Source organism: Struthio camelus, chromosome 14 (genome assembly GCF_040807025.1).
Source record: "Struthio camelus isolate bStrCam1 chromosome 14, bStrCam1.hap1, whole genome shotgun sequence".
In the NCBI taxonomy this organism is placed as follows: domain Eukaryota; kingdom Metazoa; phylum Chordata; class Aves; order Struthioniformes; family Struthionidae; genus Struthio; species Struthio camelus.
In genome coordinates this window covers 7,669,921-7,687,589 of record NC_090955.1, presented here as the reverse complement: position 1 = coordinate 7,687,589, position 17,669 = coordinate 7,669,921, and the positions used below count along the sequence as shown (strand labels likewise).

Here is a 17,669-nt window from a genome sequence, read left to right as displayed (position 1 = left end):
ATTTTGGCATTTAAAATCCTGACCCCCTTTAGACATATGTCCCGTGTCCTTGGCCCCACATCAGTATCGTCAGACTGGAGCGCGAGGCCTGTGGAGCCAGGTGAGCTGCTGACTCGCTGGCGCTGTTGTGGTGTCCTTGTGTCACCTTCCCTGAGCACAAACCAGGCCATGGTCAGTGAGATGGCGCCTCACGCTCCTTAAGCGCTCTTTGACGGGCGTTTAGCTTACTGCGGAGAAGAGTGCATGGAGGGTGACTCGCCAATTCATGCTTGCCCCAAAATCTTCATGATTTAAGAATAGGCAAACGCTGCATGCAGGAAAGGACCTGGTGAGGCCATGACAGGGCTGCCGTCTCTTCACGAGAGCCTGGGGGATTTTTGGTTTTTAGCCTTTCCTGGCTGGGGCTGGGGCGCTCGTGGTGGCAAAGCTCCTCGGAGAGGTGGTGGTGGGTGCCGAAGGAGGACCGCCAGGGCGGGAGGGCAAAGGCAGGAAAGCGGGAGGGTGATGGCTTAGCTGGTCAACGAAAGGGGTGAAGCAGAGGGAGCGAGCGGATGTGAGGATGGGAAGGTTATAGAAGCAAGCCAGAGGTAAAGTTGGGAAAACGAAGTTGCCTTTGTGAGAAGTTTCCACGTTAGAAAGTTGAGGTGACCCCAGAGAGGGGGAGAGGGCCCGGGAGGACAGCAAATGAGAAAAGGCTGGGAGAGAGATGTGCGGAGGGTCTTTCCTCCACGAGGTTCAAAATGGCCTCGGTCGGGGCGACCGTCCCTGTCAGGCTCTCCAGGTCCTCTCTCTCTCTTTAGGCTGAGGAGGGAACCGCGTGCCCTCACCCATCTCACAGAAACCCCCACTGCGGTTAATTTTCTGACTGAAAGACACCGGCGCTGCCCGCCAGCAGCTACCCCAGCCCGGCCGGCTGCGGGGCGGGCAGGCGCCCGTCCTTCCCCCTCACACCGAGCGGAGAGGGCCGGCGGGGCGCCGCGGCCTCCCGCCCTCGCGGGGCTTCATCACCCGCCGGCGCATGCGGCCGGGGGTGGGGGGGAACGGCGCAGCCCGTCATGAGGCGAGGCCCGGCCGGCCCGGCGTGCGGGAGCTGCCCCCGCCCCGCTTCCCCGCCCCCGGGCGGGCGGAGGCGGCGCCGGGCGGCGGCGGCGGCGGGATGCAGTGCGGGGCCGGGCGGGCGCGGTGGCAGTGAGGGGCAGAGCCCGGCGGGCGGCGGGGCGGCCCCGCTCCCCGTGAAGGAGGCGGCGCGGCAGGGTCAGCGGCCGCCACCGCCATGCAGCCGTTGCACCGGGCCCTGGCGCTGCTGCTGCTGCTGGCCGCTGGTGAGTAGGAGCCCCGCGCCGGGCACCGGGACCCTCCTCTGGGTACCGGGAGGGGCTGGGCGGAGATGGGCCCCGGCGGGGTTGGGTCCCCCACGGTCCCTCGTGGGTGTCAGACCCTCCCCACCTCAGTCACCATGACCCCCCGGCGGGGTTGGGTCCCCCACGGCCCCCGGTGGTGGGTGTCAGCCCCCCCCCCCGGGCACCAGGACCCCGCAGGGGTGTGTGGGGGTGTTGGGGTGCGAGGATCGCTCCTTGGGAGACGAGGCACCCCAGCGGGGCCGGAGCCCGCGGCGAGCGCGGGCGATGCTGGCGGAGCGGCGAGGTCGGACATCGCTCTGGACGAGGTGCCCCGGCGCTGCCCTAGAAGCGCCTTTCTCGTGTTTATGGCTTCTTCGGGGCCGGGGCAATCTAACTCACTGCTGCGAAACCCTCGCCAAGGAAGGGGGGCAAGCTCAGACCTCTCAGGGTTTCCCCCAAGAGCCTTGTCTCGAAACGTGGAGGAGAGGCAGGGTGCCAGTAGAAGGCAGTTAAGGGCAGGAGTATCGATGCTGGAACAGTCATGAGGGCTGTTTGGGGAAATTCCCCAACAAAGGGACCCCCCACAAAGACGGATGAGGCTGAGATTGCCCTCTCCCTCCCTACCACCATCGCTTTTGTCCAAAGATCTGGTTGAAGTGAGGCTGCGAACAGGAGCTTTGAACGGGGATGTTTAAAAGTGTGGGGGAGTCTTTGTCTTGAGTCATTCTGGTTGGGAGGGAGAGCTGCTTTCCCAATGAGTCGCTGTCTTCCAGCATGGCTGAGCCGTGATACAGTCACAGCAGCCCCTCTGGCATGTCTGTCTTATCACCCCCATCTCCCGAAAGCGTTCCTGGGGGGATGTGTTGGCTCTGCGGGGCCAGGGCTGTGCCGCCCATGAGTCGTGTATACAGTGCCCAGCCCTGGTGGTCTGGGGCTCTCAGCCTTCCCTAAAGAGAAGGGGTAAAGCCTTTGGGTTTGTAAACAATAGGGAGCTTACAGAGCAAAATGGATCAAGAAAAATCCTCTTGGGGTCTTGTGCCAATGCTCTGTAGCACAGAAGCACTAAGTCTTTCCTGAGCTGAGCCGGGTGCCAATTCTGTGGCATCCTCGAGACAGATCGACAATGTTGGGGGAAAAACCACAGGCACAGCTGGCAAAGGTCCTTTAGCCGCATCTCAGCAGGAAACCTGCGCCACCAATTCTGCCAGACTGGCGCCTCCTCCACGGCAGGGGACAGCATGCCTGGGGAGGAATCGTCATATTCCCACCCGGCCCTTCTGCCAGCACAGGTTGGTGCTGCCCCTGTTGCTTGAAAGCACCGTGTGCTCTGGGGAGGAAGGAGAGGGATCTCATGGTTGTTTTAAAATCTGGCGACCAAGATGACTACAGCTGATGCTACTTTGCTGAGGGGAGGGTGTGTTTCCTTTTCTGCAGAGGCTGCTAGAAACTTTCTAGAGCTGCTGTCCAGCTGGTGATGACACAGAGGAACTGCGTCCTTGGATTTCCCTGTGGTCCTCTCTCCTGCTCTAGCAGGGCAAGATATAGGGGTGGGAGGGGAGCGGCAGCTCTGAGGGTCAGCTCAATTCTTAATCTAGTGAAACTGATAATCTTAGCGGGTTATGGTGGCTCTGGGGACAGGAGGGTGGGCTCGGTTGGCCGGGCACCTCCAGAGACCTGAATTCCTACCTCGACTGGAGGACAGAATTGAGGACAAAGACTTCTGGGAATTTTACAAAGGGAGCCCTGTTTTGGTTAGCAGCCCTGAGCTTTGCTCGGCAGGTCAGGAACTGTTCCAGTCTGGAATAATTTGGTGCACTCTGGCCTTGCTCCTCCAGTCCCGCAGATCGGGAGCGGTTAAAACCTGAGAGCTGCCACAAATGAGCGCGATTGCCCTGTGCCAGTGGGAGGGTATGTGTCCCACGACGTGCTGCCCGGGATTGGGAGCCTCACAGACCTGTGGGATAGGCTGCAGAGCGTGGAAACGTTTCTCCAGACTCCAGGTTATGTGAGCCCCTTTGCTTTTGCAAGTAGGTAAATGATGTGGTTAGAGGCAGGGGGAGAAGGGAGGGAACTGGGTCTTCCCTCTTGTTGTCTCCCCAGGTGCTTGTCTGCATGTGGGCTGCTAAGTAAGTTTTCTCCCTTCTGTCTGCTTAGAAGATTCCTCGTTAGCACTGTATAAACGAGCCTGAGCCGAGGGAGTATAAATCAGGATGGATGAAAATTCCCTGCAGTCAATTTTGCCTTGGCCTCTTCAGTGCCATAAGGAAATGTTCACTTAATTATAGGTATCAAGGGTAGAAATAACTACATTAAGCCCTCAAGGGGAAGCTGCAGGCGACAAGCTGCAGATCAGAGCGCACAAAAGTTTTCCCCTCTGCTCGGCGTGGGAAGAAGCTCCGGCATTTTGTGGGTAAATAAGTGAGCTGTAGTAACAAAGCCAGCCCTGCTGCAGGGCTGCGGCGAGAGGGGCTGTGGGGAAGGTGCATCGCGGCCCACGGCTGGCAGCCGGGTAAATTTACGTCCAGTTCTCGCTGGCTTTTGAAACACGTAATCCCAAAAGAATGGAGAGAGGCTATTTGTCAGCCGCACGAGTGCAGCCCAGACAGAGTCGCGCAGAGGCAAAGCAAACACGTGCGTTGGTTTGTTTAGAGGGCCAGGGATGCTGGCAAGGAAGATATGTGCTGCCGGGGTTCATATCAGACCTGAGCTGTCCGCATGCCTGCTTAAGCCCTGTTGTGGTTACCAGGATTCAGATGTAAGTTACTGTCTTGGGGATTATTTTTTATAGTCTGGAAGCCAGATTTGCAGCCCTCCCTCTATATGACAACTGCAACCGCGTTCAGTTCTTCCTCTTCTGTGCCGTGTGTTGTCGAGGTAGTCGGGACCTGTAGTTGGGCCCATGAACTACTGAAGCGTTGCACGAGGCCAGTGCTTTTTGCCTAACTAGGGTGCGTGAAAGCGTGTGGAAAGCGGAGGCTTTGGGGGAGAGCCCGCTCCGCGGCACATCAGAGCGTGCGGTGTGCGACGGTATGGTTGTCGCTGTGCTCAGGTGCAGGGGCTGCAGCAGAGCGTAACCATTTTGTACTCAGTGCTGTGCATGGTGGGTTTTAAAGCCCTTTTGGCTGAGCCGGGCAGAAAGGACTTTGGTTGTGTTTTGTCGCATGGCCGTGTCTCGAGGAAGGTCCCTCCTGCGTTCTGTGGGAGCGCTGGCTCTGCCCGAGCAGGGATGCTGTGAAGGTGAAGCAGCGATGGGTCTCTGTTCGGTGCGCTGGAGATGGCACAGAGCTCTGGGGCTACGTAGTCCAGGTTGGGACAGAGGGAGAAGTGGAAACAGAGGCTCAGCGAGGTGATTTTTTTCAGCTGACAGTTGAAATGCTCAGGACCTGTGAGAGGGTAAAGGAATCTGTGGTTTTGGTTTTTTTCCCCCTAGATCAGTGGCTTTCGTCCTGTGGCCTGTTAACCCCCAAGTGCCAGTGGGCTTCTGTGAAAAGTGACTGAGAAAAGCAAATTCACTTCTGCCATATACAACTGTCTGCTCTGATGCTGTTTCGCAGGGGGGCTGCGTCTCCCCCGAGCTGGGAGCTGCCACTCTACATGATGCTCTCTGCACGGAGGAGAGCAGACCTTGCAACAGCAGAGGAAGGGGGTGTGAAGGCTACGAGACGATCTGGGGAGAGCATGGAGGGGAGAGAGCGAAAGGAAACAGTCTGGGAGACCGAATCCGAGCAGAGCTGAGACTCCTGGCATGACTGGCTGAGGGAAGGGGGAAGATGTGGCTGTCTGAGCTGCTGCGACCTGCTTACGTGGGGTCCTTTCTCTGGCGGTGGGAAGTCGTGCTTAGAGTAGCGCTGATGCTGCCGTTCATAAAGACAGGAGACCTGACTTTTCTCAGGGCTGGGCATTTTCATTGCCAGTGGGGCAACCAGGACAAGCTAGTTACGGCTGAGGATGCCCTGTGCCTCTGGGGGTCAGAGCCCAGTGCACGTGGAGTGCTGATGAAGGGCATGTCTGCAATTATCTGCAAAAGGAGGTACATCATCTGGCAGCGCCTGGCCACCTCCCATTGTTACCCCTAGACCTGCATCCTGCAGGCATTCCCCACTGAAATGATGGGGGAGCATCTGTTTGCAGTCCTTTGCTAATGGCAATGTAATGCCTGCTCAGCACATAGAGATGCACGCCCTGTACGCCCCTGTATTGGAGTGCTCTCATCGTGATAGCTGTAAAGATCTATAAAGGCTTGAAAGATGCTGGCACTACTATTGTGTGCTCTAGGATTTCTCTCGAAAGAGCTGTCCCAATGCAAGGCCCTCTTCAGTCACATGTTGCCTCCCTTTCTCCAGTTAGGGCAGGTTGTTAAATATATGTGCTCCCCATAGACCTAAGTACTTTACCCATTGCTTCTCAGTTGTACAAGGGCCGAGGGAAGATTGGAGGCTTTGGAGGGACACTTGGTGAAAGACCTGCTTGCTAACTGTACCGGAGGAGGAAAGCAATCTGACTGTGCTCTTTGAAGCCCTGGTTAGAAATGATCCCTGAAATGGGGGGCCTGGCTGAGTTCATAAGTGGTAGTGGGATGCAAGAGAGAGCAAGACCATGTGGCAGCTGGACTGGGAGAGGAGAGGTGTCCTAGCTGGAGCGTTCCTGCATAGGGATGGTCCATAACTCTGGATTAGCCCCCAAGATGACTTGGCCTGCTACATGGTCATCCTGTGTGCTTCCCCCTGCAAGCCATTGAGCGTCTAGGGGGCAGAGGCTCCAAGTGAGAGATGGGAAGGGAGCTGGGACATCCCTCAGCTGAGCAACATTAAGTTTCTTCTTTTCCTCCAGTGTCTGTGGCAGGGATCCTTTTTATTATTTAAATTAGCTCTGTGTTTTGTTATGTTCTGCAAGGGATTTGTGCCTGTTGAGTGTGCTGCCCCTGGGCCTCTCTCCTCCCTGCCCTTGGGCCTTGCTCCCCAGCCTCTCCAGGCACAGTGGCCTGGGGGAGGGAATATCCCTGGCAGATGCTTCCCTCATCTGGTCATTGTGTTTCTGTCCTAAGTGATTATCGGTAAATGACCCATTCCTGACCCAGCTCTCCTAGGAAATAAGTGTTGGACAACTCCTGGGTTTGGGGTAGGCTTGAAAGGAAGGCCAACGGTAGCAGGGCCAGATGGACGTTATTGCAGCTGCTGCGTTGGCAATACCGGCGCGCTCTGACCATACCCGTTGCACACCCGCTTGGGTGGTATTTTACAGGCTCTGCTAGTTGGTGGAGAGAGGCTTAGCGAGGGGAGAAAGCCAGGGCCCGTGCTCCAGGCAAATGCTCTTCCTGTCAGGCAGGGCTGATCCTGCCTTTGTGGCAGTGGTGTTGTAGGCACAGCATCCAGGAGGAGAAGTTTGCAGGGAGAGGTGATGTCCTCTGCTAAACCAGCTGATGCAGCTGGGGAGACAGGCAAACCAAAGGGCACACCAGCCCCTCTGTAGGTCAAGGCAGTACATTGATATCTTAAGGGATGCTTATATATTTCCTTGGAGAGAAAACTGAGGTTTGCTTGTTTTTAATTAAAGAGCAAGAAATTTTTAAAAGCCGTTTGACACTTTCACAGTCAGGTTCCATTTCATCTCCCCAAATCCCTACTCAGTTCAGCTGGATACAGAAATGACTTATTTCCTCTTTCACTTCTAGTCCATAGGCCAGTTGGGAGCTTTTAAACAGCTGCCCCAACCCGTGGAGAGGTGGCTTGCCTTGTGCCAAAAGATAAAGTGGTTCTCAGTTGGTTAATGTGGAAAATACTTTCAGATTCTTTCAGTATTGCTTAGCAATGTGAAATAGTTCTTATTCACTGCAATCTGGGAGATGGCAGATCTTCTCTCCTTAGACTCTTGGGTCATTTCCTGCTGTTGAGCAAAGCTCCTGCATCTGCCTTGTCCAGGGCTGTTGCATCGATTCCTCTGCTGAGGTGAACAGCTTTGAGTTGGAGCTGTTTTCTGAGGGGCCACTGGGGTCAGCGACTAACAAATTCATTTCATGTGTTTGCCAGCCTCCAGCCTGGCTCTTTTTCCAGTGGTCTCGGAAGGGTAACACTGCAGTGTTAGTCCCTGTTGTTAAAATCATCTCATTTTGCTTGTCATGGAGGTGAAGGTCTTTCACAAGGTCTGCGTTACCTCCTCGTGTCACCTTTTGGGATGCTGGCAGCTGGAGAGCTCAGGAGTTCACAGCCAACGCAGCAGCTTCCAGCACTGATTTTGGTGCTCTCCCTCTGCCTTTGTTCCCTCTCCCCCCTCCACTTACCTCTCCCACTTTCTCTCCTTTCTCTCCCCTCCTCTCTCTGAACAGGGACTGGTTTCGCCTCCCCTGCTCGTGGCCCTGCTGTTTCCCCAAAGGCTGGCTGCCCTCTTTAGCATGCACAGCCTCAACTCCTCCAGGTTACGCAGAGGTGCTGCAAAAATAGAAACGAGAGACAAACGCCCCATTGAAGCAGCTGGCGAGCCCTGGCTCTGTTCCCTGCTCCCTGCCATTTACATTTGCAAGGTTTTATTCGCTTGTGTTTCTTTTTCCCTATCGCTTGATCTGACTTTTAGAATACCAGATCAGGAGACCGATGGCAAATGGAAGTTGTCTGATCCCTGTCCCCATCCTAGGAGGAAACTGGTTAGCCGCAGATTTCTCGGGCGTCGGATTTCCTCTCTCGGCTGTGCCCCCCTGCCTCCCAGCTGAGCTTCTGCTTTGATTCTTTCTTTGCCTCGGCATTGACAGCTGCACTGAGCTCCTTTATAAGATGCTTGGAGAGAGTGGGAATGTGGCAAAGCTTAGATCTGCTGTTCAGCTCCCCAGGCCTTTGGGTTGTCACTGCTGCGGGTGCAAAAGGTATAGCGTTGCCAGAATGCTGTCAGGAGAGGTACCATTTTGTACACTGGTCCAGTGATTCAGCTAACCGCCTGGCATTCAGGCTCATGCTGGAACAGAGGGTTCCCCCAGGCCAACCTTGGCTTCCCGTGCCTGTGGATCAGGCCCTGAGGTGTCATCCTACCCCTTGCCTGCAGCGGAGAAACCTGGCTTACTCAGGCTGTGTCTATTAATGACTCGTTCTTTGGGCTGCGATGGTGTAGTTTTATCTTGGGCTGAGGAGAGTAAAGCATCCCAGTAAACACGATAATGCAGCTTAGGGGTTTTAAACCGGGTAAACACTTCAGAGTTAAATGAGGGTAAACAAACTCTGAGGACCTGAGCATGGGTGGGATTAAGCTTTCCGGGTGCCCAGGTTCGTCTGCTGCAGTGTGTCAGTTGTAGAGGTGGCAGGATGGGGGCTGTGGCTGAGGTTTGAGGACAGCCCCAATGGCGTGCAGCAGAAGGAAACCAGAAGCTTAACCCAGCTTTGGAGTTGGGGCAAGGTGATATTTCACGCTTTGCGCCTTTGCCTAGCTGGGTAGGAGACTTGGGTGTGGATTGTAACATCGACCAAGTCTTTCCTAGCGGAAGTCAGAGGAAGCTGAGGCATGTGAGGGGGATGAAGAGCTAAAGTAGGATCCAGGCAGTCAGTTGAAGTCCCACATCTTCCACGTGGCCTGTGATGGTCTTTCTCCATCGTTCTGCTCCCCTTTCTGCATAACTGGGAGAATAACACTTCCTTTCTCCTGCCTGCTGCTCTCGGACATGTTTGCTGGAACTGTGAACTTCTCTGAGCTTCTCCAGACAGGCGCTCTTTCTGATGGGGCTGGACGGGCCTGGGCGATGCTCTCTGCTAGTGGTGCAGACACTGCCAGCTGTGTTGTGTCAGGCTGGGGAAGCCCAGTCTGGGTGCTGTTGCTTCAGAGCCTGGCGAGCACATGAGCAGCGCTGAACAGGCAGGCAGGCAGGCGCTGGAGCCGCCCTGGCCAGGGCTCTCTGGACCTGTGCTCCGGCACAAGAAGCATGCAAAGTCTCTTTCTAGCTGTGGACCCTGCAATGGCTGTACAGCACATTGGGAGTTGGCCTGTTCCTGGGGATGCCCAGAGGTGCTTCGGTTGGCCCTGTGATGCTGCAGCATCTTCCTTCCTGTAGCATCCTCCCTCTCTCACCATTCCTTTTTTGTTGCTGCGCTGGCCTTGGCCAATCTCACCTTGGCTCAATAGAACAAACTTACAAGACTGAGAAGTGCTGAAGCCTGGCTCAAACGTATGTGGGAAAGAGTAGCCGGTATTTTTTTTTTGCTCAGTTTGAAGAATAGCAGGGGAAGGTGGGGAAGGTCAGAGTAGGTAGAAGGCCTGAGAAATGCATTTCTGGGCCTCCAGCATTCCCAGGACAGGTTTGGTATCCAGCCTGGTGAGTGAGCAGCCATTCCCAGACTTTTTGCGCTGACAAGCCAGTGTTCTCAGTGAAAGCATGAGGTCCAGCCCATCTGCCGTTTCCCCGTAGTTCATCTCTGCACCTGCCCTGGTTTGAATCCGTCCTTCTGGGATGTGGAGTCGTAGACTTCCCTCCTTCCTCAGGAGGTCTCTTAGTCTGTGCCCTTGCCTGAAGGCAGATTCAGCTCTGTCGAAACCATTTCAGACCACGTGTACCAAATCTGCATGCAATATCCAGGTGAGGTTTCAGCAGTGCTTTGTAAAAGGCATTAATACCTTGCTTTTTCTAGTACTTTCGGATTGTGCATGCTTTTTCACATCTGCATTCCAGCGATAGCTCAGAGCCATTTCTAATACAGGAATTTCTCCTCTTAAGATACCTCTAATGGATAGTTTCTTATCTTATAGCAGAAATGTTTATTGTTAATTCCCAAGGTGATGACTTACCACTTTGTGTTATTTCTTTTCATAATGTTTCTGTTCCTCCCATCCTCAAGATCACCTTCCTCTACCTACAGTCTTTCTATAAAGCAAAGCTGTTTCCTAGCTTTGTGTCTCTGGCTAATTTCATTATCATGCTCCTAATTTTCATGCCAAGGTCACTTAGGAAAATACTAAAGATGACGAGTTCCAAGGACAGACCTTGAGGAATTCCACTAATAGCCTCCCTCCAGCACAAGCCTCTGTCATTTTTCCTGTAGCCAATGCCTTACAGTTTTTTTTTTTTTCTATTCATCACTGTCTTTTCTTGTTTCTCTTGTAAATCTCCATGTGGCGCTATATCAAATATTTTACTGAAGTCCAGATAGATTAGATCTACTGCACTTCTCTTGTCTAGAAAATTAGTTATCAAAGAAAGTTACCAAATTAGTCTTCATTTCAGCTTATTCAATTAGTTCAGTTCAGTGACTAGTTCATTAAAAACTGAGAAACTGCCTATGAGCTGAGAAAGGAGGAAAGCTTGTCCTTCCCCCCCACCCCAAACTGTGAATAAAAATCAGCTGTGAGAGGATGAGATCTTCTTGTTCTTAGATGCTGAAGACCAGAGGGCTAGGAAACAACTGGTTTGGTTCACTAACTGCAGTTGGTTACTTCACTTGCTTACTAAAATTATTTAAAATGTAAAATGTGTTTTGGTAAATGTATTTTATTCCTTATCTCTCCATATTTATGATAGTATTTATCAACTGAATGAAGCCAAGTTTCATATGCTGTTTTCTTGCATTTTAATTTAATTTCAAAATGCATGTGAAGGTACCTGGACACAAATCACAATTAAAATCTCATCGAGGAAACAAGAAATGTCGACCGAACTTTCTAATATAAAAAAATGGAAATACCAAGTTTATAATTGTTTAAATGAGTCTGTAAAGTATTATCTGACTCCTTGCTTAGCTTTAGGTAGATGTGTTTGCTCTTAGTGTGTTTAAATTCTTACCTGTAACCGTTAGCCCTTGCGTATGAAAACAAAAAATGTGAATGCAAGATGAAGTTCACTATCAATGACTTAAAAAATAGATTTCTAGCTTGCTGATTTAAAACATGATTAAAATTGGCGATTTAGATAATTTTGATATAAACTGATCTCCTGCATGTGATGTAGGTGCCGATCAGGAACACTAGGGTGAAATCTTGGCAGTGTGATGGTCAAATTGAAAGTGTCATTGACTTCACAGAGCCAGAATTTCATGCCTTAAATGTAAAACGTGCCACCTCCCCTTCAGGATGGGGTGATTAACAAGGCACCCCCTCCTTTCAGAGAGGTAAAAGCCTCAGAAAGGGCAAACAATGGTTGCCTTGTTGAACAGAGGTGCCCAAGGCTGGATGGCTGCTTTGTACTGACTGCTTCCCGATGAGAGTGCTCCTCTGTGTAGTGGTGGATGTTTCCTGAGATAATGGATGAGGGGGGAAAAAAAAATCAAGTTAAGAGTGCAGCCCGTCTGAGGGGCAGGTTACCCCAAAAGCTGGTAGGCGGGTCGGGTTGGCAGGAGAAGACGGGCCGCTGGGTGTCAATCCTGTCTCTGATATGGGTTTGCTGTCGCTGTACAGGGACCTTGTGCTTCTGCCTTGCCTCCTCGGAGGAGCCGACTGCTGATGGCCTCACTTCAACTTCCCTGCTGGAGTTTGCCATGATGTCCCATCTGGAGGCCCTGAATTCCCATGAGCAAACCAGCCCCGAGGCCCCAGAGGCTGAACTTGCCCCCAGCTCTCTGCATGCCGCTCCAGGATCAGGCTTTGCCAGCGAGGAGAATGAGGAATCCAAGATCTTACAGCCCCCGCAGTACTTTTGGGAAGATGGGGGAGAACTCAACGACTCCAGCTTGGACTTGGGACCAGCAACAGGTAGGTTATTTTTACCCCATTCTTCCTCTCCTCTCTGCTGGGGCTCTGGGGAGGCATAGGGATGCAGGGATCTGTTTTCCTGCTTTGACACAACTCTTGCTAAGAGGGTCTGAGATTAAACGTCAGCTCTATTTTATCACCTCAGTGCCTGATGTGTCCCCAGTGAACTCTGAGCGAGCACAGGCTTTAGAAAACAAGTTACAGCTGAACCTTTATTCCTGAGCTGCTACGAAGTTCCGAGTTGGGAGAAGTTTCACTTCCACCTCCTAGTCTGTTGTTTGCCTCCTCCCCTTCTTTCTCTCTCCTTCCCCCTTTTATTCTCTCTTCCCCCTCCCTTCTTATTGTCACTGTCAATGAAGGTCTCAAGACCCCAGCTCGGAGATCAAGGCCATCTTGGGATTTGAGTCCCAGCTAAAATCCCAAGGCCAAATCCTGGATTCCTCGGGCCAAGTCCCTGCTGCAGTCATGGCATGAGTGAAGACAGCAGGTTTTCTCCATTTGGCACTTGCCCAGCTGCTTGATTCTGTTCACTACTTGGGGAGCCTGGGCCAAAATGAACTTCATGAGGTGTTTGAGCTTGTTTTCCTCCATGGAACAGTTTTGGGTGCTGGTCCCCTTGGTGCTCTTCTCCTGAGCCTCTCGATGGTTTAGAGATGCCCTCAGGGAGAGGGATGGGAGGAAAAAGGAGGAGTGTTTACAGGGTTTCTAGTAGCTTAGGGGATTACTCTGCATGCTCCTGTGCTGTGTGTCATGCGGGGCATGTATTAAGTGTTACCAGGGGCCAGGCTTTCAGCCTTATCCCTCATCCGATATCGCTGCCTCCCTCTCAGCAGGTCCGATTGAGGTCTGGAATTAGAAAGCACAAGTCTTGTTTCAGTCTTATCTTCATACTCATTTTTGTGACCTTAAAAAGGCCTGTGCGCGTGCAGGGCTGAGGGCTGCTGTGGCATGCTAATTGGCAGCGCTGTGACTCAGGCTGCCCACTGGGGCATGGTGTGTGCTCTGCAAGGCCATGGGGCAAGGGCCATCCTAGTTTAGGTCTCTGAAGCTCTTTGCTCACTAATATTGCTGTTAAATTTGCCCAGCCACTGCTGCTGCCCCACTGCTTGTGTGGCCCCCGGGGCACTTGCAGGCCTGGCTGTGGGGAAGCTCCGCAGTGATCTCGTGGCGGATGGCAGTTGTTCCCACCATTACACCCTTAGGATAGGCTCAGACTTAGCTGCTCTTATGTGCTAGCAGTGTGCTCAGCGGCGCTTTTATTTGTTTGCCAGCAGGCACCTGCATGCACTCACAGATCTGGACGTGACTTGGAGAACAGCATGTGCTTGTGCATTGAGAGCGAGATGCACTGGGTACCAAACCAGCCTCGCCTCTTGCACGTGCCTCACTCAATTTTGTATGCAGAACACGCTTGTCTCTCCTTCCGCTCTCGCCTGCAGTGCTTTTCAGCACGAACAGATGTGTGCTTTCAGCTGTCCTTTACATGTACCCAGCCCTATCTGCTGCCCACCTAACCACTTAAGCGCTTCCAAGCCCCGGCTTTCCTCTGACCGTTGCTTTGTCCAGGGCTCACTGCTCAGTGGCATTTCAGAACCTTGGTTAATAGAACAGTTTGAATTATTCAACAGCTGGGAGCGCATTTCTACTTAAAATTTAATTAGAAACCTGCTGTGTGTCATTTTACAATAAAAGATATTGTAATGGCATCCCTAAATTAGGCAGTCTTCTCCTGTCATGGAGAGCCTGTGCATGAGAGAGATGCACTTGACCAATGGATCTTACTTGCTGCATGTGTGACGGATGCCATGTGATACCTTGTGGAACCATGTAATGACATCTGTTAGGTTATTTTCAAAGTATAAATCCATTAAACAGTTTCAAACAGCTGTTACTTAAAAAAAAAAAAAAGGAGGAGGGGATTAAGGTGTAAGTTCTCCTTAATGTAGGCTTTCTCGCCGAATGACAGTGGAGTATAGGCTGGCCTAGCTGATAGCTCTGCCCCAGGTGCAGCTCTGAGACCCTGTATCAATCAAGGCACAAAACAGGATTGTTATACTCCTATAGAGAGAAAATTCCCTGCTTTGAAGAGAGATGTATAATACTGGGCTTCTTTCTCTGTTTGGTTTAAAGATATTGGGCTTGGGATTGATAGTCTGGTTGCAGATAGGCCAGATCTCCTGAGATTTCAAAGCTATATTAGTCATCTCTCCTTTTTCCTGTCCCTCTGAAGGCTGTGTGGGGAGCCTACTCTGCCTTTGTGTGACTTTGCAGGCTGTGGGAGATAAAAAGTAATAACACTCTGCAGCTGCTCCTGCACTTTAAGTGCACACAAACATCCTTTAAAAATATTTCTGGAAAACATGTGGCATCTAGGGCCACCTGTTAGTCCATTAGAAAGTGAGAATGAAATCCCACTGGCTGGATACAGCTCAGCCTAGGGCTCTGGTTCTCTTGAATAATATGCTTTTGCTGTTTTATGCTGTAGAACCAGTAGATCTATATTGACATCAGTGAGTGCCAGCCTGTGGAAGGACCCTGGGATTTATCTTGTTCTGTCTATGAATGTACCCAGAGGTGCACGCTTGTGTGTATGCTAACCCATTGTTATGCCCTGGCTTTGCTGTTCATGCACAGCTGCTACCCTGTGGACCTGCATCTAGAATAGATGGATCTGGTTTGGTGGGTGTGTGGATGCTATATCCTTAGGGAAAGAAGCAGCAGGTGACTGCCACCTTGGGCAAGAGAGGTCAGTGGAACTATGAACCTGCTACATCTGTGTCCCGCTCCCCTAGGACTTCCAGGGAATCCAGAAACTGCTCAGGTTGTAGTTTAGTTTTGGCTGCTTTGTCTCACCTTTTGTATCAAATTGGCCTGAGCCAGGGTCAGCCCTAGGAAGAGAAGAGGACCTACAGGGACTTGTATCTGGCCTTTCTTGCCCTCCTTTCCCTTCTTTCCATCTTGCTCATCTTGTTTTGCCTGGAGGCTTTCATCCCCCCTCATTTTTTACTAGCCTGGTGCTGCTCCTGGGCCAGAGACATGACATCTTTTCTAGCTTTAGGGGTAGAAGAGAGGAGTGATCAGGGCTGCAGGTCCCTGTCAGGTGCAACTTCCCTGTCTCTCTCGTCCCTGATATTAGTAAAGGAGGTACTGTGGTGCATCCAGCCTGATGTACTCCCTGGTTTGCACATCTGTCTTCCCCATAGGCTCAGTCGGAACCCAGTGCCCCTTGTGTTCCTCCTCCAACTAAGACTCTGGGTTGAGACAGCCTAATCATTAGTGGAAAGTGGAGTCTCCCAAAAACTTGGGAGCAAAGACTTGGGAGGGACTGGTGAGGGAAGGCATATGTCTGTCTCTTCCCTTGCCCAAGGTACTGGAGTGCCTCATCACATCTTCCAATGAGGTGGTGGGCTGGTATGAAGCTCACTTCCTTACTGCTCTATGAGCTCCAAGGTTGTGCCTTTGAAGACCAAGGCATAACTGTGCTGGGAGCTATTAAATCTGGATTCATGAGTTGGTAACTCACTAGCGTGGCATGTGGCACTCTGGAAAAAAAAAATTGTAATCTTTTAATTATTCATGGTAATTAGTAGAAGGGATTCCCAGGAGAGTTAGGATGTGGGATAGCAGGTCAGAGAAGCTGAAGCACTGCATTCAAAGAAAAGTAAGCTTTCCAACTAGCTAGTGGGATAAAATCTCTTTCGCTCTCCGCTCTTCTTTGGCAGAGAGATTCCCTTCCTTCCTTGTTCAGAGAGATCCCGGTCTCCCTACAGCCCTACTGAAATCTGCTGCTCTTCATCCAGACTGACAGCAGATCTGCAGTTCTTAATACCATCTTCAACCCAGGCATTAATGAAATGAAGCACCTGGTAAAGAATGTCTACATAAGAAGCTTAGTACTGAGCAGTCCTCTGCCAGAGCTCAGCTCCCGGGATGCCTCTTGTTTACACTCCGATTTAACGTACACTGACGCATTAGGTGATCCGTCTTGGGACAAGCCATTGCTGGCAAAGGCTGACCTGTGACAAACAGGGTTTCTCTGGGCATGGTGTTATTCTGACATAGCTATTGCTGACTGACTGTGTGTGGGTGGGGGTGACTCAATCTTGCCTCTTGCACGTTACACTGAGCAGGAAAAAGGTATTGGGGCTATTTGGGAAGAGCCATAGCCCTTCAAATTAGCGCCCAGTCGCCATCTGAGGCAACTGCCAGACGTAGATGACACCTAACACTTTATTTCCTGGGAGTTTCTCTTTTAACTATGACCTCTTTTCTTGTATGTGGGTGGACATGTCTTGAAATCCCAGACAGTAGGTTCTCCTATCTCTTCTGAAAGATCGGGGTATTAACCCAAACTGGCTTAGTGCCAGTATTGGTAATTGCATTTCACCTCTTTGAAATCCCATTGCAATTTCAATCAAGTGTAGTATTCCATTTTGCAGTAAGCCTCATTGCTTGCTCTTTTGCAATGTGGAGCAGATACCACCCCAGAACAGGCTGCACTTGAAGCAGCAGTGGTAAAATGGGCCTTGCACTTCATGAATATGGCAGTGTAGTATAATGGTACTAGCAAGCTGTGTTGTTGTTATGGTGGGAGCCCTGGGATGGGCATGTCTTTATTACAGTTCCGTGTAGTTATCAGTAATTCAATCACTGGTTAACATGATCTACTTTAATCCAATAAAGACCTTATGGTCATGTTATGTGTACTAAAAATGATGAGGGTCACCCTTTATTTTGAGCTGTCACAGTCACTTTAAACAGGTAATAGAGGCAAATACAGGCTAGGGAACCTTGCAGGACAATGACTGAGACTAGCTCTTCTGAATGAAAGAGAAATAGAAGTATAATGAATTAAATGTCTGGCTGGGGAATTGTGCTTTGGCAAAGTGCCAAGTCTCGGCCCATCTGGTGTCAGGGAAGTTTTGGTATTGATTTCAGAGAGAGCGGGATACAGCCTAAAGGGCAGCTCTTGCAGAGCGTTCTAGCTCATGTTCACCTCTCCCATGGCAGCTCATCCCCCCAGCTAAGGGAAATGAATCCGTGCGACCCAGACCTAGGTCTGCTGGGAGATATAAAAGGCAGGATTTGAGTGGCGGGACTGCTGTGTGAGATGGTTTCTATGGAGAACAGTGCCTGAGGGTCTTAGCGAGAGAGCTTGGAAGGGAAAAGCCAGTGGGGGGCTGAAGGCAGCTGGATGCTGCAGTGTGAGTAATATTGCTACAAGTAGAAAGCATTAAGGGGATGTAGCTAAGGATGCGGTGGCAAAGAGATGAGGTTGAGGTGTGGAATTTCATATTGGCGAACCAGTCTCCCAGGGGCATGATGTGACTATGAAGCTCTGGGAGAGAATAGGGTGTGGAGGTGGTGGCTGCCTGCTGAACTAGTCAGGTGCATCCCTGCCGGACTGCTTTGGCCAGGTGTTGAGACAGTTGCTTGGCTCCAGAGGGCAGCTCTCTTGAGCCATCTGCCTGTCAGGGAAGGAACTGGTGATATGTGCCGTTACTACCTGCTCCCTTCTCAGGCACCCTTCTGTCTGGCAACTCTGCTCCCTCACTGAAATTTGATGGGTTGATAAACCAGGCTGACGAATCTGGCATTACAGCCAGCTCTGTAATACCCATCTCCTTTACTGTAAAACCCTGCCCCACTTCTGCAGCAGGAGCATGGGTCACCTGA

At 51.6% G+C, this 17,669-nt stretch overlaps 1 protein-coding gene across 1 annotated transcript in view; it reads left to right on the top strand.

The window, feature by feature from the left end:
* Positions 1–1,192: 1,192 nt before the first annotated feature.
* PODXL2 (podocalyxin like 2) overlaps positions 1,193–17,669 on the top strand; it is a 32,372-nt gene continuing 15,895 nt past the window's right edge. The window contains exons 1-2 of the mRNA XM_068907194.1: positions 1,193–1,322; positions 11,700–11,993. Coding sequence (XP_068763295.1) covers positions 1,274–1,322; positions 11,700–11,993 — 343 coding nt within the window. The 5' untranslated portion in view covers positions 1,193–1,273. The remainder of the gene's footprint in view (positions 1,323–11,699; positions 11,994–17,669) is intronic.